The sequence below is a fragment of the Oryza brachyantha genome, chromosome 9, assembly GCF_000231095.2.
Source record: "Oryza brachyantha chromosome 9, ObraRS2, whole genome shotgun sequence".
Lineage (NCBI taxonomy): Eukaryota > Viridiplantae > Streptophyta > Magnoliopsida > Poales > Poaceae > Oryza > Oryza brachyantha.
Genome location: NC_023171.2, coordinates 1,435,530 through 1,454,716, shown reverse-complemented (window position 1 = coordinate 1,454,716; position 19,187 = coordinate 1,435,530). Strand labels below are relative to the sequence as shown.

Here is a 19,187-nt window from a genome sequence, read left to right as displayed (position 1 = left end):
TCTTGAAATAAAATTTTGCATCTATTGATTCCAAATCCTTGTGCTCTTTAGATGGCTGACCACCCCTTGTACCATCGTGGAAACGGAATGACTGGATTCGTGGCAGAGTTGGCAAGAGTCTCGTTCACCGCAGGATACCCCTATGAGCCGGAGTACACCACGATCCATCCTCTTGAAGGCGAGTTTCCCCACCGAGTAAGATTGGAGCTACATGGAATCCCCGGTTTTCTCCCTAACTTGGAAGCAGAAGGAGCTGGAGGATCACATGAGCATGCTTGCCAGGAAGCTGCCTACAGTCTGATGACAACGCTCAGGGCCAGGCATGACCTGACATTTCGGCATTCGGCTTACCGGTATCACCCTGGTCGTGGACCCAATTCCATGGTCAGTAGGTTTCGGTCTGCCCGAAGTGAGCAAGACCCTACCTTCGGTAGGATGTGCACGGTGCTGCAGGGTCTCGACCAGATGCATCACGACCTCCACGAAGCGTCCAAGGCTCTGAACGACGCCAAGCTCACCCAGATCGTTCGTCTGCAAGATGAGGTCGACCACTTGAAGAAGGAGAACGCCAGGCTCAAAGGACTCCCAGAGCCCGGAGGTGCAAGGTGTCGCACGACGGCAAGAAAGCGAACCCATGGGCCGCCCAGAGTTCAGTCTTACCCCGGTGCCCCGGATGAACCAGGACCCCTGATGCAGATGGTGCCAACCTCTTCGACCCCAGTGCCTGAGGAAGGTGTCTCCCCGTTCAACGCAGCAAGGAACCGCAACAGGGTCGTCACGGTCTCTAGCAGCAGTGAGTCCGCTTCTGGTGAAGATGAAGATGGCCTCCCTAGCAACTCAAGAAGCCGCTCTGAAGACGAGGAAGAAGATCCGTCCCCTGTCGTCGATCGTCGCTCTCCTTCCGTGCCCTAGACGCCGCCCTTAGCTTCGTTTTAGTCGTTGTGTGCTAGTTTTGGTGTGTTAGGTTTGCTTCGCTTGGGGCTAGTGGTGAACCATAGCAGTAGTGGGGTTATGGTTGTGCCGCCAGGAGTTGTGTGGTTTTTAAGTGTGTTTCTTAAGCAAGACAATTACAGTTCACTAATTAAATAAAGTCCCTGGTTGCTTAGTCGCTTCTTTTTCTTCTTTCTCTTTCTGTTCCTCCCGCCCCGCAGATGGTGAACACCCGCCACAGCAACCGCGACACCGACTAGTCCACCACCGGAGGACCGCCCCCGCCGCCCCCCAGAGAACCCGTCGCTCGCCCAGGTTCTTGCTAACCAGACGCAGATGCTATCTTGGATGATGCAGTAGATGCAACAGCAACAGCAGCAGCACCAACAACTGCTACAGCAGCTTCTAAATCAAAGTCAGAATAACCAGCAACAGCAGGGACCACCCCCAGTTCAGTCCAAGTTGCTGGAGTTCCTCCGCGTCCGTCCCCCAACTTTCTCAAGCACCACCAACCCCATAGAGGCAAGCGATTGGCTCCATGCCATTGAGAAGAAGCTCAACCTACTGCAGTGCACTGACCAAGAAAAGGTTGCCTTCGCCGCACATCAACTGATGGGTCCCGCCTCTGCTTGGTGGGATAATTTCCTGGCTACCCGCACTGCTACCACAGAAGTGACTTGGGCGGAGTTCTGTCTTAACTTCCGCAAGGCCCATATTCCCGACGGGATAGTCACCCAGAGGAAGCGTGAGTTCCGCGCTTTGCAGCAAGGTACCAAGACGGTGACTGAGTACCTTCATGAGTTCAATCGCCTAGCGCGATACGCTCCTGAGGATGTCCACACCGACGCCGAAAGGCAAGAAAAGTTCCTCGGAGGCTTGGATGATGAACTGAAGAAGCAGTTGCTTTCGGGCGACTATGCTGATTTTGAGAAACTAGTGGACAAGGCCATCCGCCAAGAGGACCAGCACCTCCAGATGGACAAGAAGAGGAAGGCTTCGCAGTTCAGGTCTAACCAGCCGCCTCCTCAGAAGCCCCGATTCCACACCGGCCCCTATCCTCAGAATCAACAACACGGGCAATCAACCTTCATTGTCCGCCAACATCGTCCTTACAATCCCAACAACTTCTCCAGTGGTTCGTCCCAGCGTGCTCCTACTCAGCGTACTCTTCCTGCACCAGCTCCCCGGCAACAAAATGCTCCTCCACCGACAGCTCAACCTCCTCCAGCCAGGAAGGATGCAGGTGCAAAGCCTGGGGTGTGCTACAACTGTGGCGACCCAGGTCACTTTGCTGACAAGTGCCCGAAGCCGAAGCGCGGTGGGCAAAGGTTTGTGCAAGCTCGCGTGAATCACGTCACCGCCGAAGAAGCACAGGCTGCGCCAGAAGTAGTACTGGGTACGTTTCCTGTCAACTCCGTACCTGCTACAGTACTTTTTGATTCTGGTGCTACACACTCTTTTATTTCAAGGAAGTTTGTGGGAATGCTTGGGTTAAAAAGGGAAAAGTTAAGAGACCCGATGCGGGTTAATACTCCAGGGCATAGTATGTTTTCGGACCTTTATAGCCCTGATGTGCCCATAGAAATCCAAGGGACACCCTTTCTAGCCAATCTCATCCTTCTCGAATCTAAAGACCTAGATGTCATTTTGGGAATGGACTGGCTTACCAAGCATCAAGGAGTGATTGATTGTGCCAAGCGTACAGTCACCTTGACCAGTGAAGAAGGTAAAGTGGTGACTTATCAGTCGCTGGAGTCAGTGTCAACCAGGACTTGTTTGAATCAGATGGAAGCCGAAGAACAGCCCTCGGAAAAAGACAAAGACCCAAAGAAGTTGGAAGACATACCAGTGGTTTGTGAGTATCCGGAGGTGTTTCCAGATGATCTCACAACGATGCCGCCAGAAAGAGAGATCGAGTTCCGTATCGACTTGGTACCCGGAACCACTCCGATCTATAAGAGACCCTACAGGATGGCCGCCAATGAGATGGCAGAAGTGAAGAAGCAAGTGGATGAACAGCTTCAGAAAGGTTATATCCGACCGAGTACCTCGCCTTGGGGTGCCCCGGTTATTTTTGTTGAGAAGAAGGACAAAACAAAGAGAATGTGTGTGGACTATCGTGCTTTGAACGATGTTACCATCAAGAATAAGTATCCTCTGCCAAGGATTGATGACTTATTTGATCAGTTGAAGGGAGCCAGAGTTTTCTCCAAGATCGATTTGAGATCAGGGTATCACCAGTTGAGAATTCGGGAAGAAGATATCCCTAAGACGGCATTCACTACTCGCTATGGCTTGTATGAGTGTACGGTAATGTCGTTTGGACTTACTAATGCCCCGGCATTCTTCATGAATCTCATGAATAAGGTGTTCATGGAATACCTGGATAAGTTTGTGGTTGTCTTCATCGACGACATTCTTATCTACTCCAAGTCAGAAGAAGAGCACGAGCAACATTTGCGAATTGTGCTAGAGAAGCTAAGAGAACACCAGTTGTATGCCAAGTTCAGCAAGTGTGATTTTTGGCTGCATGAAGTGAAGTTCCTTGGCCATGTGATCAATGCCCAAGGTGTAGCAGTGGACCCCAGTAACGTGGAGTCAGTGATCAAGTGGACCCCGCCTAAGACGGTTTCCCAAATCAGGAGTTTCTTAGGACTTGCGGGCTATTACCGCCGGTTCATTGAGAATTTCTCAAAGATAGCCAAGCCAATGACACAGTTGTTGAAAAAGGAAGAGAAGTTCAAGTGGTCAAGTGAGTGCGATAGGAGTTTTGAAGAGCTCAAGCAAAGGTTGGTTTCGGCTCCCGTGTTGGTTTTGCCGGATCAAACGAAGGACTTCCAGGTTTACTGTGACGCATCCAGATCAGGACTGGGATGTGTGCTAATGCAAGAAGGAAAGGTGGTTGCTTACGCCTCTCGTCAGTTGAGACCACATGAGGGTAACTACCCGACTCACGACTTGGAATTAGCAGCTGTAGTGCATGCCCTAAAGATTTGGCGACACTACTTGATCGGTAACAAGTGTGAAGTGTATACGGATCATAAGAGTTTGAAGTATATCTTTACACAACCGGATTTGAATCTCCGTCAGCGAAGATGGTTGGAATTGATCAAGGATTATGATCTAAGTATCCATTACCATCCAGGCAAAGCAAATGTAGTTGCAGATGCCTTGAGCCGGAAGAATTACTGCAATGCTGCGGTAACAACAGAAGTTTGCAAGCAGTTGCAACAGGAGTTTGAACGACTAAATTTGGGTTTAGTCGAAGAAGGTTTTGTGGCAGCCCTAGAAGCGCAGCCCACTTTGGTGAATCAAGTTCGCCAATCTCAAGAAAATGATCCGGAGATAGCCGAGCTAAAGAAAAATATGCGAGTTGGTAAAGCTCGAGATTTTTCAGAAGATGAACATGGAACAATCTGGATGGGAAACAGGTTGTGCGTACCAGATAACAAGGAGTTGAAGGAGTTGATACTCCAAGAAGCTCATCAAACCCAGTACTCGGGAGTACTAAGATGTATCAGGACCTCAAAGAAAAGTTTTGGTGGGTTAGTATGAAGAGAGAGATTGCAGAATACGTCACCTTGTGCGATGTTTGTCAACGAGTCAAAGCAGAACACCAAAGGCCAGCAGGACTATTGCAACCTCTCTAGATTCCAGAGTGGAAATGGGAAGAAATCGGGATGGATTTCATCACGGGTTTACCAAGGACCGCTGCTGGTCATGACTCGATTTGGGTAATTGTTGATCGATTGACAAAGGTCGCTCATTTCATACCAGTTCACACTACCTACTCTGGGAAAAGATTAGCCGAGATTTACTTGGCTAGGATCATGTGTTTACATGGAGTACCGAAGAAGATCGTTTCTGACCGTGGAAGCCAGTTTACTTCAAAGTTTTGGCAGAAGCTACAGGAAGATTGGGAACCCGACTGAATTTCAGTACGGCTTATCACCCACAGACAGATGGTCAGACAGAGAGGGTAAATCAGATTCTTGAAGATATGCTCAGAGCTTGCGCTCTCGACTTTGGTGGAACTTGGGATAAGAACCTATCGTATGCAGAGTTCTCATACAACAACAGTTACCAAGCCAGTCTGCAAATGGCACCTTTTGAAGCATTGTATGGGCGAAAGTGTCGCACACCCCTCTTCTGGGATCAAACAGGAGAACGTCAAGTTTTTGGGACTGAAGTTTTAAGCCAAGCGGAAGAAAAGGTCAGAATAATCCGTGAAAGGTTGAAAACGGCCCAAACCAGACAGAAGAGTTATGCGGATAATCGTCGAAGGGACTTAGCCTTCGAAGCAGGAGACTATGTGTACCTCCGCGTCACACCTTTGCGAGGAGTACACCGGTTTCAGACCAAAGGAAAATTGGCACCACGTTTTGTGGGACCATACCGGATAGTGGGACGCAGGGGAGAAGTTGCGTATCAGTTGGAACTCCCCACTAACATGGCCGGAATCCATGACGTGTTCCATGTGTCGCAGCTCAAGAAGTGTCTCCGTGTGCCTGAGGAACAGACCAACTCCGAGCACATCGATCTGCAGGAAGATCTAACTTATGTGGAGAAGCCAGCACGGATTCTAGAAACTAGTGAAAGGAAGACTCGGAACCGTGTGATCAGATTCTGCAGAGTTCAGTGGAGTCACCACCCAGAAGAAGAAGCAACATGGGAAAGAGAAGATGAGCTCAAGGCCGCCCATCCGCACCTCTTCGCCAGTGCCTCCGAATCTCGGGGTCGAGATTCCGTTTAAGGGGGGTAGGTTTGTCACACCCGGAGTTTCGTCCTAAGCCTAAATCGTAAAAAGGAATCCGTAAAGAAACAATTGGCTTAATTAACTCAGGAAAAATCCCTCTAAAAGGAATTAATTCAATTAAATCGAGGCTCGCAAATCGAGTAACAGGATTTAAATTCAAATTGCAGAAGTATAAAATTTGGCCAAACAAATTAATTTAAAACTCGGCAAAAGTGGGGTTTTCCTTTTTCCCTCCTTTTTCCTTTCTTTTTCCCTTCCTTCTCAAATTGGGCCGAAGTCCAATTTTCCTCCCTCTCTCTTTTTCCTTTTCTTTTTCTTTTTCTTTTTCCTTCCCGGGCCGGCCCAGCCGAGCCGGCCCGTCTTCCCGCTCGGCCGGCCCAGCCGCGCCGGCCGTTTCCCTCCCTTCGCGCGCGCTCCCGCCTGGGCCGCGGCTCCGGCCCAGCTCGCCCGTTGCCCGTTGCCCGTCGCCCGCGCCGCGAAGTCCATCGCCGCTCCCTCCCCTCTCGCGCCACTGACAGGTGGGGCCCACCTGTCAGTGACTGCTCCGCCGCTCGCCCGCGCCGCGTCCGAGCCGGACTCTGCGCCGCCGCGCCGCAACCGCCGCCGCCGCAACGGCCGCCGCCGAGACCGCGTCGTCGTCGACTCGGTCTCCAACCTCCGCCCGCCCTAGCCGGTCGCCGCCACACTATAAATCCCCTCCGCCGTGCCGCCGTCGCCCACTTTCCGCCGTCGCTCGTGTCGTCGCCGCGCTGCTGCCTCTCGCCGCCGCCGCGCAATCTCGTCGCCCGTCGTCGGTCGTCGCCGCTCTGTTGTGTCACCACCTCCGTCCCTCTATCGCCGACTTGTTGCCGCCCTCGCCGTCGCCAGGGAGCCTCCTTGGCGCCGCGCGTTCCCTCGTCGCCCGGCCGCCGCCGCGTCTCGCCCGTCGCCGCTGCCGATCGATCTCCACCGCCACCGCCGATCTCCCGCACCCGCCTGCGTCGCCACCTTCGCCTCGGTTTCGCCGACCCGTCCGCGCCCTCGCCGCCGCCGGTGAGCCTCCGCACCCTCCTCCCCTCTTTCTCCCCCTTTCCGGCCGACCGCCGCCGAGTCGCGTGCCGTCGCCGGACGAGGCCGAAGCCCGCCGCTCCCGTCGGCCACCGTGGTCGTCGTCGCCTCCGAGTCGCCGACGTCTGGTCGCCGTCTCTTGCGCCCGCGCGTGCCGCGCTGCCGCCGCTCGCCAGTCGACGTCGCCGCTGTTCTGCCGGGTTGCGCCCGTGCGTCGCCGCCCCGGCCGTCGTCGCCGTCGCGCCGTCGCCGCTCGCCGGTCGTCGCCGTCATCCGCCCGACCGCGCGTTCGGTCCCCATTTCTCTGTTCCCTCTCGCTGACGAGTGGGTCCCACTCGTCAGTCGCTCCCCGCGCCCGCCTTCTCTCTCTCCTCCCGGGCCCAGCTGTCAGCGCCTCTCTCCCTCTCTCTCTCACCGACAGGTGGTCCCCACCTGTCAGCCGTCAGCTTCCTCGCTCCTCGCTGACGTCAGCAGCCCCATTAATTGCGCAATAATTGATTTAGGACTTTTCTGTTTAGTTAAAAAACCCAGAAAACTTCTAAAATTCATAAGTAATTCATCTAGTCTCCGTTTAGGTCCATTCAAATTTCATTAAATTCATAAAATTATCAAGAATCCATTAAAAATAGTTTCTTTTGCTGTTTCAGTAGAGTTTGTGCCTGTTTTATTTATTTTTGTGCTTTGTCGCTTAGATTCGGACCCCGCCGAAGAGCCGGTTTACATCGAGATCGTCGCCGAAGTTCCCCAAGGGCCAGAGCAAGGCAAGTGACACTCATCCTTGAACATATTGAACCCATTATTGCAAATTCCCCGCTTATTTATTTCAAATGTGCATTGTTTTAATTAAAGTACTTACTTTATGCTATTTTCGGGTAAACCTTATTGTTATGCCATTGTTTATCCAACTTTGTTCATTGCTGGACCAGGGGTAACTTGATTAGAGTCAGGCCTAGGTTAATGCTTAGCCATGCTTAGAACAAGTAGCTCATGGGATCACATTTAATTATGCTTAGTTCTGAATAGCCAAGATAATGATTTACTACTCGGTTCGGGTTAATGTCAACTAAAATATTGATAATGGTGGGCTGTGGGTGCATGGTTTTGAGAGTCGCACCCATGGTGATTAAGGATCGGTTCACGGGAAACCCTGGAAGTTATTAAGTGCTAACCACATGCCGAAATGGGTAAGGTGGGATTTGGAGCATGACTGCGAACTATTTGACGTACCCAGGCAAGGGAAGGCGTGATGGAGTATGGACGGGCAATCGTGGTGTAACGAAAGCTTCTCCTGCTTCCGGATCTACCAAGGCACAAGAGGGGACTGCCCGACTTGGTGTAAAGGAGGGGGTGAAACCTGAAGTGTGGTACGATTAAATAGGGAGGGTTGTGTAACGGGTCCTATCACGGTCTCCTTTCCGGTATGCCGTGGTGGTATGTCGGCGCACGTTCAAGTGTAGTGGAGTCGTGTCTTGTGGGTACAGTAGTACACCTCTGATCAGAGTATAAACTATTCGATAGCCGTGCCCACGGTTACGGGCGAACTCCCAGCTTCACTGTGATTAGTGAACCCTAATAACTTGAGAAAAATCTGTTATCACTTGGGACTACTGCAACGTGGTGTAACGTTGAGTAGTGTTTGGGCCTGTTGCAACGTGGTGTAACGTTGGACAGTGTTGTGGTACTTTACAACTGTTTATTTATTTATGCTTTACTATTTTTAAATTAGCTTTATTCTTTCAATCTCTGTTATTTATTTAAATTGCTGCTTTGTCGCAACTAACCCGAGCCTGTCCTTGTTAATCCCTATGCATCATTTACTTTTTCCCCCTTGTCCGTGTTACTTGTTGAGTACGGTGGTTTGTAGTCAGCCTTGCTTAACTTTCCCAACCCAGAGCTAGAAGCAGAGTCCGATGGAGGTGCCTCTCAGGGGTGAGCTGTTCCACCGTCGAAGTGTTGCCTGTGGACTGGAGCCGTACCCGCTGGAGCTAGTCTACCCCTTTGTTTTTTCTTTCCGCTGCATTTCCGCTAGAATAAGTGTAATTTTCAGTTGTTTCTAGGAACGACGGTTATGTAATCAACATTGTCTTTTTGTGTACCCTGGCTGGTCCTGGACAGGGATATAATACACAATTAAGTTCAGAAATTCGTGTGAGGAATTTCTGGGCGTGACAGCGCGGCGGCGACTCGAGCGGAGGTTGGAGACCGAGTCGATGGTGGGAATTTATAGGGTGGCGGCGGTGGGAATTTATAGGGTGGCGGCGCCGGCTAGGGCGGGGCGGAGGTTGGAGACCGAATCGGGCACGACGCGGTCTCGGTGGCGGCCGTTGCGGCGGCGGCGGTTGCGGCGGCGGCGCGGAGTCGGACTCGGCTGGCGCGGCGCGGGCGCGAGCACGGGGAAACGGTCACTGACAGATAGGCCCCACCTGTCAGTGGCGCGAGGGTGGAGGGAGGCGGTGCGGACTCGCGGCGCAGGCGCGGGCGCGGGAGCTGGGCCGAGCGGCGGCCCAGGCGGGGCGCGCGTGGAGAGGGGAGGCCGGAGCCGGTCGGCTGGGCCGGCCGAGAGGAAGTAGTGGGCCGGCTCGGCTGGGCCGGCCCGGGAAGGAAGAAAAAGAAAAAAGGAAAAAGGAAAAGGAGGGAGGAAAATTGGACTTCGGCCCAATTTGATAAGGAAGGGAAAAAGAAAGGAAAAAGGAGGAAAAAAAGGAAAACCCCACTTTTGCCGAGTTTTAAGTTAATTTGTTTGGCCAAATTTTATACTTCTGCAATTTCAATTTAAATCCAGTTAGTCAATTTGCGAGCCTCGATTTAATTAAATTAGGTTCTTTTAGAGGGATTCTTCCTGAATTAATTAAGCCAATTGTTATTTACGGATTTCTTTTTACAATTTAAGGCTTAGGACAAAACTCTGGGTGTGACAACAAGTTTAGCAAATGAACCAATGAATTACTTAAGATAATGTTGGCTAGAACTCCAGCGATGAGCCCTCACGAGTACTTGATCCAATCTAACAACACAAACCCAGCCAACTAGATTGATCGGACTAAACCAAGACAGAATCAAGTTGAATAGATTCATATTAATAGATCGAATACAGAAATCGCGAGGACTTAATCGAGAACCTATCACTACTTCGAGCCATGAATATATCAAAGCAATAACAAGCCTCGGATAGGTCATCGACCAGAATGCAGGAGATTGAACTAAATCGAGATAGTCCTGTTCTAGCGGGTCGACGGGTTGACGAAGACGAACTTATATTGCGAAGCTGACAAACCTCGCGTAGAGAGCTCGCTTTATCGAAAGGGTTGGCGATGCGCCGAATTTATATTTGATGAACTGATTTTCTTTTTTACAAGGCTGCGGGATACCCTATTTATATCCCAGAATTTAACTAACCTAACCGGATATGGATCCGTATTAGCAACTAACCTATTACACACGGTCTCTAATTAGATATAAAATTCTAAACAAACTCTAAGTTATAGATAATACTAAGTTACACGGACTCTTGATTAGTTCCGAATCTATCTCTAACCTTCTGGGCCCAATCGGACTCCAACCCTTGTCTGATTCAGACTCTATCGGCTGAACCCGTATTGCCTTCAGTTTATTCTTCCAGCTAATTCCCATTTTCCTGTCTCATTCGGTCTCTAATCGTGCATTGATCTTCAATAGCTATTTGCCAATATTGTAATGATTCTAAAATTAGTGTATCAATTTGTTACTATAATATTTCTAAAATTAGCATATAAAGTTGGTCTTGCAAGTTCTGGAATTACTATCCAAACTTGAAAACTTGTAATTTGTTACAATGTGGTTCAACCTATAATTAATTATACAAAGTTACGATAGCCACTGTTAACTGGTGATTTGCTGTTATTTTGTCGGAGTTTGTTTTGTAGATGTAAAAATTGCACTTTACATGGGTAGGCTTGTAAGATCTACTTAACTTCAGTGCTTAACTTTAGTGTGGGTCCTAAACCTTGAGGTTTGAGGCATACTGGTCAATTTGACCATACAATCGACAAGGGAAAAGACAAATTGAAACTCAATCAGTCGACCGGCCTTTCGGCCTATGGTTGATTTGACAACCAACCGATGTGATCTATAAACGTAGTAATAGATCGGTTGGCTTAATAATAATAATAATAATAATAATAATAATAATAATAATAATAATAATAATAATCACGACAAATAAATTGTTCAGATATGACTAATTAATAATTAATTTATATATTTAGCATCCAATCTAATTTATCGGGAATAATCTTGATAGATCATATTAGGCTGAGATAGTATAAAATCATGACTATCGAAGATAATCAGATCATTGATAAATCAAAGTTAGTTAATAACATCATATTGACTATCATAGGCTATAATTGTTTACGAACGAATATAGATTTACCTTTACATCCACCAACTTAGTCTAATATAATCGTGATAGATCGGGCTGAACTGAGACAATATAAGGCTATATTTAACCAAGATTGATGGAAAGCTTTGGCAAAACTATACCTTGGCTATCAATCTAACGAGCCGATAGTGTGGGAGGTACGATATTAATATAACTCATCGGCTAGACCTCCAAAAAAATAAATAGTAAGATAAAAACAATGTAATAAGTATCTTTCGGTCATAATAACCCTATAGATCAGACTTGTCGACGATCTATGTCGGTAATAATACATGGGGTGGTTAAAAAGGCGTAGAGAACGATGGTAAGATGAAAGCAAAGTTTTGCCAGGTTCAGGCTCTCGGATAGTGAGATAATAATACCCTAGTCCTGTTTTAAATTGTATTTGACAATGCTTTAAATTATATTTGACGATGTATACGTAGATGTGGATCGGTGTGGCTTTGCCTCGGAGGGTGCCCTGTATCCCCTTATATAGTGAGGTCAGACTTAAAAATAAGGTATAATCCTAACTCCTAATGTAATAAGACTGAGACTATCATGTTAGATACGATTATGTCTAGTGTTCCTGACATACAATTTCAGATATTACCAAACCCTCCTAACCGATCCGATACCGCCTTATACGTACATATACAGATTACGAATATCCCTAGTATATGTATCCCATAGCAGCATCCGAAGGGACACATAGCCGTACAAAATTACAAAATCATACGCGTAGATTGTTGATCATCATGTGCATCTTCACGCAATAACGTAACATAATCACCAGGTCACAGACAACGCTTGTTGATCCGACGACAATGAGAACGGCAGCCACGATGCGCTTGTTGATCCGACGACAATGAGCCGCCGTTCTCAGTTCACTGCAGGGAGCTTTAGCACGCGGAGGACATGGACCCTTCCGTCACAAGGATGGCGGCAAGAAGCTTGGAAGTACTCAAGGTGAAGCAAACAGCTGAAGAGAGAGAAATAATAAAGGGAAACAAAGATGCGGCAAATGAAATGTTCCACAGCGTACTCAAGGTGGTCATCGGGTTCCAAATTTAAGATTTTGCACGTTGCTTTCCCGAACAATAAGCACATAGTATATCGTAAACTATTTCATCCCTCTTCTGTCCAAAGAGCGGCAAAACTAAAACGATATAACTCCGACACAATACACCCCTGAATCAGGGAAAGCTTTTAAAGTGGGGAAAGGAGGGAGATCTACAGTTTTTCTTCTTCTTCTTCTTCTTCTTCTTCTTATGTATGGTACACACAAGAACATTACGATCTTCGATCATCCACCTGGGCTGGGGTCAGGGTCCAAAAGATGAAATGGCAATTATCAACTACAGAAATCATCAAAAGGGGGGATCGGTCCTATCTTAGCTGCTGACTGCTACACTATGCCTCCTAAATCTCACATTTCTACACCGTCTCAACTTGGCGATAGCCTCTTGCGACTTCCCTTGCAGAAGGTCCACATAAACTGATGCTAGCACTGCCCTAGGGTTGTTGGGCAACAAGGCAACACCACGGCTTACCATATAGTTAGCCTGCTCAAACTCTCCCTGCACGGCAGCTGTCATGCCCAAGTCAATATAAAGAACACCCTGTGCTTCCTCAGGCTTGAGGCTTTCTGGATATTGAGATTCTCCTGAGGACAACTTTGTGACTACTGGAGCAACCGAATCTTCACCATCGCTGTCTTTCTCAACAAGGGCCTTCTCACAATTCTCAACACTGTAAGGCAACTCAATATCATCACCGTCTCTCAAATATACAGTTAATTGCTCGGCAGCCTCCTTTGGTCTATTCAGTGCACATAGAGCTTCAGCTGCATATACATGGCTGAGGAAAACATATATCCTGGAACATTCAGGCAGCTGCTGTAGTGACTTAGCAATAGATAAAGCTTTCAAGTAATTCTGAAGACACAGTTCAATAAATGCAAGGTCCCCCAGGATGGCTTGTCTGATTTTGAGGTTCTCTTTTCTACATATGTCATCATACAAAGCAAGAGAGCTCTGCAAGGTGACATTCAAGTTTGTCATTCCCTTCTGTTCTCCATTTGCATTAGTTAATACTGGACCAGGTGGTTTGGAATCTGTATGAATATTCTTCTGACCTGAGCCTTTCGGGCCTTGCAGTGATGTTTGGTTGGATTCCTCTGTGCCTGATGCAATGACCAGATTTTCTTTCTCGGAGGGATCCAATAAAACTTGGGCATTGAGTAGACACTGTCTAGCAAATCTAAGGGATATCAAATTTCCATTTTTGTCCAAAGTTACCTCTTCCCCAGAATCTGAAAAATGACTTGGCTTTACTGGGTTGATAACTAAGTGCCGCCATTTCCCTGACCCCACAACATCAACTTCAATCTCATCATTGCATGAAGTGGCGCCATTTGCAGTGAGGATACCCTTTTCCAGAGCTAGCAGGCTACACTCAGCAAAACGGAGCCAAAAAAGGGACCTGTTGCACAAGAGCGGCATGGCTTCACGAAAACAGCGAGCTGCTAAGAAAGGTTTCCCACACATCAAATGTTGGACGCCGCAGTTGTATGAAATAAGACAAGATTTGTCTTGTGATATTGCGGTCAGCTTGCATGGTTTCTCTGAACGAAGAGATAAGCTGTATTTCAATGCTTTGCTGAAGCACCATACTGAGGTATGGTTCGATCTCTGTTGGTGGAGTATGCAACCAAGATTGTTGTAGAACATGGCCAGCATTGCTGGTTCACTCCGATTATTGGGTGTGCTCAGCAGCTTCACAGCCTTGCGATAGTTTCCTCTGGCATATTCCAACTGAGATTTCAGGAGAAGCTCCGTTGATGAATCCCTACCACGTGCCATGTTCATCAGAACTTTCAGTTCTCGCTTCGCAACCTTAAGGTTCCTTGTGAGAAGCAGAAGCCGGACCTTGTATATTTGCAGTCTAACTTTCAAATCAGCAGCAGTGGCAGCAAGATCAGCTGAAGCCCTTGAGAAATCATTTAAAATTGGTCTGCCCAAGTTCTGATTACCACCATCCAAGGTAGAGTAAAAAGATTCAAACTCAAGTGTATCATCAGAAAAATTTCCTGCCGAAAGGTTCTCAGATCCACCAGCACAAGTATTTGAATCAGAATCTGGAGGTGTGCTAATCTTTCCAGAAGGCTTTGGTTGACCTGACTGCTGCTGAGCTGTAGTAGCATTTTCATTCTGGTTTGTCACGTTGACTACTCCAAATGATCTCTCCAGGTACTGAATTATATCCTGTACAAACATGTCATGGATGCAGTTGATTAAGATGCTTTAGACGTGCTGCAGCTTTGAATAAAAGGACAAATAAATGGTACAGTTTGCCATACAAGTTAAAATTACAGCTGCATCTGACATCTGACAGTCTTAAGCACTTGAATCCAGTAATTCTCATGTTGAAAAGCATAATCGCCATTTGGTACAGATAAAAATGAATTCATGTCCTAACATAGTCCAGAACAGCTAAATATGGCTTTTGCATTGAATATTCTTCACTTCTTTTTCGTTATAATGATTATTTGACTGTGTTATGCTACATCTAAAATTAAAAACAAAAAAATGACAGTTCAGTCATGTTGGATTGTTCTGTGTTTGTAATTTAGGACAAAACAGAAAACAACATATGGAAGGTCTATTGTGTATGTTTAATAAATTTAGGAAGAAAACCACACGATATGTGTAAAAATTTGGAAAAAGAAGTGAAGTTATGGAAGGACATGTTGACACCATGGAGCACATGGGGATAAAGTAGATAATAATGAATGCAAGACACCAAAAGTGGTGTGCAAATGTCTCAATGCCAAGGACACAGACATTTTTTCAGAACAGATGAGACACAGCATGTCTTGCATTTTCAGGAGAATCCATTGACAAAACACCCATAAAACCACAAGGCTAATGTAGTATCTGTAGCATCAACTCATGATATACTGAGATGTTAAAACTTACCGCAGCTTTTGATGCATCTTGCAAAGCTAAGGTAATATCCAATAACAGAAAGCATACATGAAGAGCAGTTGTCTGCAGTATCATAGAACAATTAGAAAATGTAACAACCTAATTTTCAAGTTAAGCAGTAAGTAATAACTAATAATACCTCATCAATTGGTTCAATATTACGGTACAATGGATCCAAAATAGAAAGCGCAGATTCATAATCATGAAGGTGGTAAAGAATAACAGCCTGCAAATTCAACGTTACATAAACAAATCAATCACCATATCTTCAGTTAAAGCATAAATTAATTATCAATGCTTACAACAGACGATTGGCTAAAGCAGTACTACAATTAATGCAAACCATAGACTAGAAACACCTAATAATCAAATACTCCCTCCGTTTCATAATGTAAGATTTCTAGCCTTGCCTAGATTCATATGGACTAATGAATCTAGACATATATACACATTATATACATTCATCAATGGATGAGTTTAGGCAAGGCTTACAATATGAAACAGAGGTAGTAGTTACTTTCGCAGAGAAGAAAGAACATACAGTGTTAAATGTTATTATGGTTGTGTCAAACTCATCCCCATAGGTTGTCGCACTATTTGCAGCAGAAATCAGAGGTATAATGCCACTGCCTCTTGATCCAGAAGAAGCACTGTTTCCGGTCCCATTGGCAGAATCAGCTTTTTGTCTAGATGCACAAGCAAGCTCTTCACTTCTTCTCTGGGTGCATGTAAAGGTGGAACGTTAGAACTTCCGTAAAAAAAATATTGAAACTGGAGACTAAACACAGTGACATAATAAAATGGCAAATCAAAACAGGTACCACAAATAAGTACTGGAAGAGACCAGAGTAAATAGCAAACACTAGGTTGATCCAATGCTCCAGATAGATGTAAGTGGTTAAGGGACAACCATAACATGTTACAGCACTATGCGCATAGTTGTGCAAATGGTTGAATAATTGCCATAATATAGATATTTATATGCAGAACTTGAATGACAAATAACAGTAGTCATAGAGAACATAGGACCGAGTTCCAAACATATAGTGTTATATCTCATATGAGAATATATAGATATAAGTTCATCCGCTACGAAAAAGAATATATGATTTTTTCTAGCTTATTGCATTTGACAGATGTGCACAGAGGTTTGAACCCTTTGACAAATCATACTTCTTACCACCCATCAATGAAGAATCATAAATTAAGGACTTCTCAGACTATAAAGACTTATGTTCAGTCCAGATTTCAACAAAACACTAATGATTCTTAACTTGATAAGCTTTGAGCCCCTTGCTGATACATGTCCATCAAAATGCACACAAGTGAAAAAAATTTATTACTCTCAACATGTACTCAGCAAGTTATATGCCTTCTGTTTTGTGCACTGATGCATCACATAACTCCTGATTAATGGGGATGCTTTTACCTCCAGTCATGACTTCAAATTCAAAACCAGTTTACCATATACAATATACAGACAACAAAAATAAATTGGTAGATGATAAGTTTACTATATACACTAACCAAAAGAATTTTTCATGCATGTCAGCATGTGACAAATATATTCATCAACCAAGAATAAGGAAACAAACTACTGAAAATGTGACAAAATTGAACTGGAACTGGAACCTAGCCACTTGGAACGATTGTGCAAAATGAAAGGACACACAATGAATGAATGAGTAAAAACAGGGCAGAACAAGACTGTCCTTTCAAGAACTAAGTAATTAGTAACATGTCATTCCAACTAACTACAGGATTGGACTAAAGTGCCAAACATGACAAATTATCATTTCTTGTATAACCAAATTTAGACTATACGATTGAATTAAATCATAAAAGGAAAAGGCAAAACTATGTTTGCAAATCATGAATATCAGACCCATTTATATGTTTGAATTATTGTTGACAAAAGAATTTTAAGTGCTGCTTGGAGAGCAGGAATTTCACCGACACAAATCAGAAAGCTCCAGTTCAACCAGTGACTTAGCTGTAGAGTTTTGTACTGACAAAAGTAGGGGCAGGGATGTTCTATTACGTAGCCTCAATGGCAATACGAGCATAAAAAATCAAACAAACTAATGAGAATTCACCTGACCTTAACATTGCCTAGGATTTCAAGCACCTTCTTTGGGTCCGGACAACCATCCAAGAAAGATTCTGCAATGGCCATATTGTGAAGGACCTGAAAGATTATAAAATACAAAATTAGATGTCAAACCAATATATGGTTAAGAGTATCAATCCTTTCTCAACAGTCAAGATATAGTGGAAAAACTGACAGTTTAAGATAAGCATGGTAGAAAAGCAAAGCGTCTAAGATGCCTGGCATGCTACACACAGATTTCTGGTAATTGTTTTCTGTTTTTTTTTCATTTCTATGCATATATGTATATCGATCTTCAGATTTATAACCTTAATTATGCATCAATATTAAACGGATCATGCCCTATACATGAAATGTACAACATAAATAATTACAATCATGAACGAGGAGAAGCATATACTGGCCGACACAACACAAACCAGTGTGGACATCTATGACTGCATAAACAAAATACGGAACTCATGAAATACAAATTAAAAAGCATAAAAACACAAACCCAGGAATCCAGGACGCACATACAGAGAAATATGAACAAATCCAAGATACATCCAACCGCCCACCCATGAGCGCAACTAAACAACCGCAAAAAACGCATAATGCACTGGATGCCGCGCAAGCAGGCCAGTAACGAACACCTAGCAAGCGGGGTACAGACCTCCAAACCTCGGCGAGCAGATGGAATCGCTAGAGATTCGTTTACCGAGGAACCCCCAAACCCTCGCAATTACCCGTAAACAGAGAAGTCGAATCGGCGGCTACCTTGGGGTCGCCCTCCTTCTTGAGCAGGAGCTGCGCGAGCACCTCGGCGCAGTCGGCGTAGCGGCGGCTCTGGAACAGCACGGCGGCGTCTCTCGCCATGGCGGCCGTGACGGAGAGCATCCCTTCCTCCTCCGTGGAGGGCTGGGGCTGGGGCGGCGGCGGGGGCGCCTCCTTGGGCTCCATTTGGGCGGATCTAGCAGGATGCGGGGTCAATCGGGGGCGCAGGGCGCCAGGGTAGGGACGGAATCGCGCGGCGGGGCAGGGAATCGGAGCTCCGGGAGGCCAGGATTTGGGGGGCGTGGGGAGAGCTAGGGTTTGGACCCGACGGCGCGACGACGGGGGATGCGGAGCTGTGAACTGACGAAGGCCGATGGATAGAGAAAGGGACCTCCTCTTTTTTTTTTCTCTTTCATTTTTTATTCTGTTTTTCTACCAATAATAGTATATTGTCACTCATCACGTCTGTGGTGACAGTGGTGTATACCAGTCTTAGGTACTGTTCGGCATAGGAGACTTATTCTTAGTCTTTTGTCCAATCGAATGTTTAAATGTTTATTATAAATGGTAACATAGATTATTAATAAAACTCATCTATACTCTTAGACTAATTCGTGAGACAAATCTATTGAACCTAATTAATCCATGATTAGCCTATGTGATGCTATAGTAAACATGTTCTAATTATGGATTAGTTAGGCTTAAAAAATTTGTCTCGCGGACTACCACTCATTTATGAAATTAGTTTTTTTATTAGTTTATGTTTAATACTTTAAATTAGTGTCCAAACATCCGATGTGACATGGGGCTAAAAAGTTTAGCCCTATCTACACAACCGCTTAACCACCATCCGATCCACTTCAAATGTTTCGCACAAAACTGGAATAAAACAAACGAAACTTTTACAAAACTGCTACTCCAGTATTTAACATGAGACAGAAAATCCCCTGTTTTTTCTGGCCATCGGATGTGCGCCTGGTAGGTTCATGGTGACCATTGGATTGTGCAAAGATCACGTCACATGTTTATCACACGCCCACATCTTTCCAAATAACGGAGTGATCGGCGTATTTATAAATAAAAAATAATTTTGATAAAAATGTTATATACATATTCATGGCGATCTAAAAGTAAATACTAAAAAATAAATTTTAGTAAAAAAATCCAAAAATCAACTCTAAATTTAAGGTTGAGAATTCA

General features: G+C 45.6%; 1 protein-coding gene across 1 annotated transcript; it reads right to left on the bottom strand.

Annotated features, from left to right (window-relative positions):
• Positions 1 to 12,246: 12,246 nt before the first annotated feature.
• Positions 12,247 to 18,402, bottom strand: LOC102719076 (CCR4-NOT transcription complex subunit 10). The gene is made up of 6 exons (XM_006664968.3): positions 17,991 to 18,402; positions 17,223 to 17,309; positions 15,663 to 15,839; positions 15,261 to 15,347; positions 15,113 to 15,184; positions 12,247 to 14,398 (listed from the first exon to the last, which is right to left on the bottom strand). The coding sequence occupies exons 1-6, from the start codon at positions 18,171 to 18,173 to the stop codon at positions 12,527 to 12,529; spliced, it is 2,478 nt and encodes an 825-aa protein (XP_006665031.1). The 5' UTR covers positions 18,174 to 18,402; the 3' UTR covers positions 12,247 to 12,526.
• Between the last annotated feature and the right edge of the window lie 785 nt (positions 18,403 to 19,187).